At 36.9% G+C, this 1,923-nt stretch overlaps 1 protein-coding gene across 1 annotated transcript; it reads left to right on the top strand.

Moving 5' to 3' along the window:
• Positions 1–417: 417 nt before the first annotated feature.
• On the top strand, positions 418–1,920 carry LOC111874630 (charged multivesicular body protein 6-B-like; the record flags this gene model as incomplete). Its single annotated transcript, XM_023870276.2, has 3 exons — positions 418–610; positions 805–914; positions 1,840–1,920. Coding segments are annotated over exons 1-3 (260 nt in total), but the record flags the coding sequence as incomplete, so codon positions are not given.
• Positions 1,921–1,923: the final 3 nt, after the last annotated feature.

The following is a 1,923-nucleotide window of genomic DNA, read 5'->3' as shown; positions in this document are numbered from 1 at the left end:
TGCCGTTCTGTTTCTAGTGAATTACACACAGGTAGCAGAACATTAATTATGTAGCGAGGGTCCCAAACAATAACGTTGCCGTTACGTGAGTTTAGGTGTCCTCTCTGCAGCAATTGGCTGTGGCTATCAGTCAACTGTTATGGTCGTTATTGTGGAGTAAAGCGAATAAAGAGATTTAGTGTGAATTTGTTGCTGTTTCCGGAAGAAATACCTGTTTAATCCTTTTTCTGTGACAAGTAGATTCACGTATGTATAAATTCATATTGCCATTCTGTTATTTGAGAGCGGAGCAAAGGTGGCAGCACATGAAGCACGGAGCTACGGAACACACTAATGATGATACAGTTACGCGTCTACAGGTGTGTGTAATCAGTGCACCAGTTGTTCAACTGTCAGTTCCTGGTCAGTCATTTGAAAGAGTTGGAAGCGTTAGAAGTCTCAAGACAGTATTGGTTTAAATTTGTTTGTGTTTTATTAAGCAGCGTGATATTTAATACTATTTTTCTGAAAGAAGCAATTTAGTTAAACTATATCAATTAAAATGGGGATGTTATATACTAAAAGTAAGAAGCCAAAGAGTAAGGTTACAGAATACGACAAAGCTCTTTTGGTAAGTTGGAACAGTTGGAAGTTTTATTATTATGGTATAATATTTGTACAGTAACAGTAGTAATGTGGGAATAACCTTGAGTTTGAATTTTTTTTATTTGTGTCTTTATTTTCTGCTCATGAGTTGTAATTATAAGTGCATTTTATAGAAGTACATTGGATTACATTATGGTTTGTTCGTATGTTTAATTTTAGCAACTAAAGCAGCAGAGAGATAATATAAAAAAGTATCAGAAGAAAATAGAAGAAAATCTGCAAAACGATAGAAAGCTTGCACGGAAACTTCTGAAAGATGGACAGAGAGAGTAAGTTTCTACTTACATATTTATAAATGCTACTATGTCTGGTAGATGTACTATAATTTTAAATGTCCGAATTACCCAAGAAGTTATTATTAAAGTACTGCTGAGTATTTACATTATCTTGTATTGGCGCTTGCGGGTATTCTTTATATGATGGCTAGATTCTGTGCCTTGTGTGGATGACATACTGAACAGATTTTGTAGCGAGCAGCAGAGAGAAGTGGACATATGGGTAGAATTTGAGTAGCAGGAGGCAAAATTTGAAAATAAAGGTGAAGAACAGATGTCGTCATCATCATCACTAGCAAGAGCCATAGACTTCCTTAAAGATTCTGCCAGATTTGATCTGATTTTCACTTCTTTTGGTTTCGTAGCAGTAATTTTTGTACAGACCAAGGTTGTCAGCCTTGCATCTAACCACTCATCCAGGAGGTCAAGGTTTCAGGGACAGTTCCCTTTTTATTGCTTTCCACAACTCGGCAGGGCTAAGGTGGAGGCATTCTCACCTGCCTCCACATGGGGATATAAACAGAGATAGAAGCCAAATTTATTATTTAGAAATATCTCAATCTGGTAACACTCAAAATATGGTTGGTATGTGTCATTAAAATGGTCAGTTATGTGCTGTGCAGCTGGGGCTTGCCCAGTCTATCAAATGAGTATAGAAGGCTTTCTCATGGTGGGTAGAGTGAAGCTGACAACTTACTATATAAAGCCAAAGTTAATGATATGTGGAGCTTACCTCCATGCCTCTGTGTGCCTTCATAGAATTATGTTTAGGCACAGACATAACTACATTTAAATTTGTCTAATGGACCACCTTTTGAATATGTCACAAATATATGCAGAAGTTGCCATTATAGTTTTTGTAGAGTAATTTTGGCATTGTAACAATGTGTTAACAGCTTTATTTGTTTGTTTATATCAGTCGTGCGAAGATAGTGCTGAGGAGAACAAAATGGCAAGAGGAAATTCTTCAAAAGACTGATGGCCAGCTGAATACCTTGGAGCG

The sequence above is a fragment of the Cryptotermes secundus genome, unplaced genomic scaffold, assembly GCF_002891405.2.
Source record: "Cryptotermes secundus unplaced genomic scaffold, Csec_1.0 scaffold13159, whole genome shotgun sequence".
Lineage (NCBI taxonomy): Eukaryota > Metazoa > Arthropoda > Insecta > Blattodea > Kalotermitidae > Cryptotermes > Cryptotermes secundus.
This window is presented reverse-complemented; position numbering and strand designations above follow the sequence as displayed.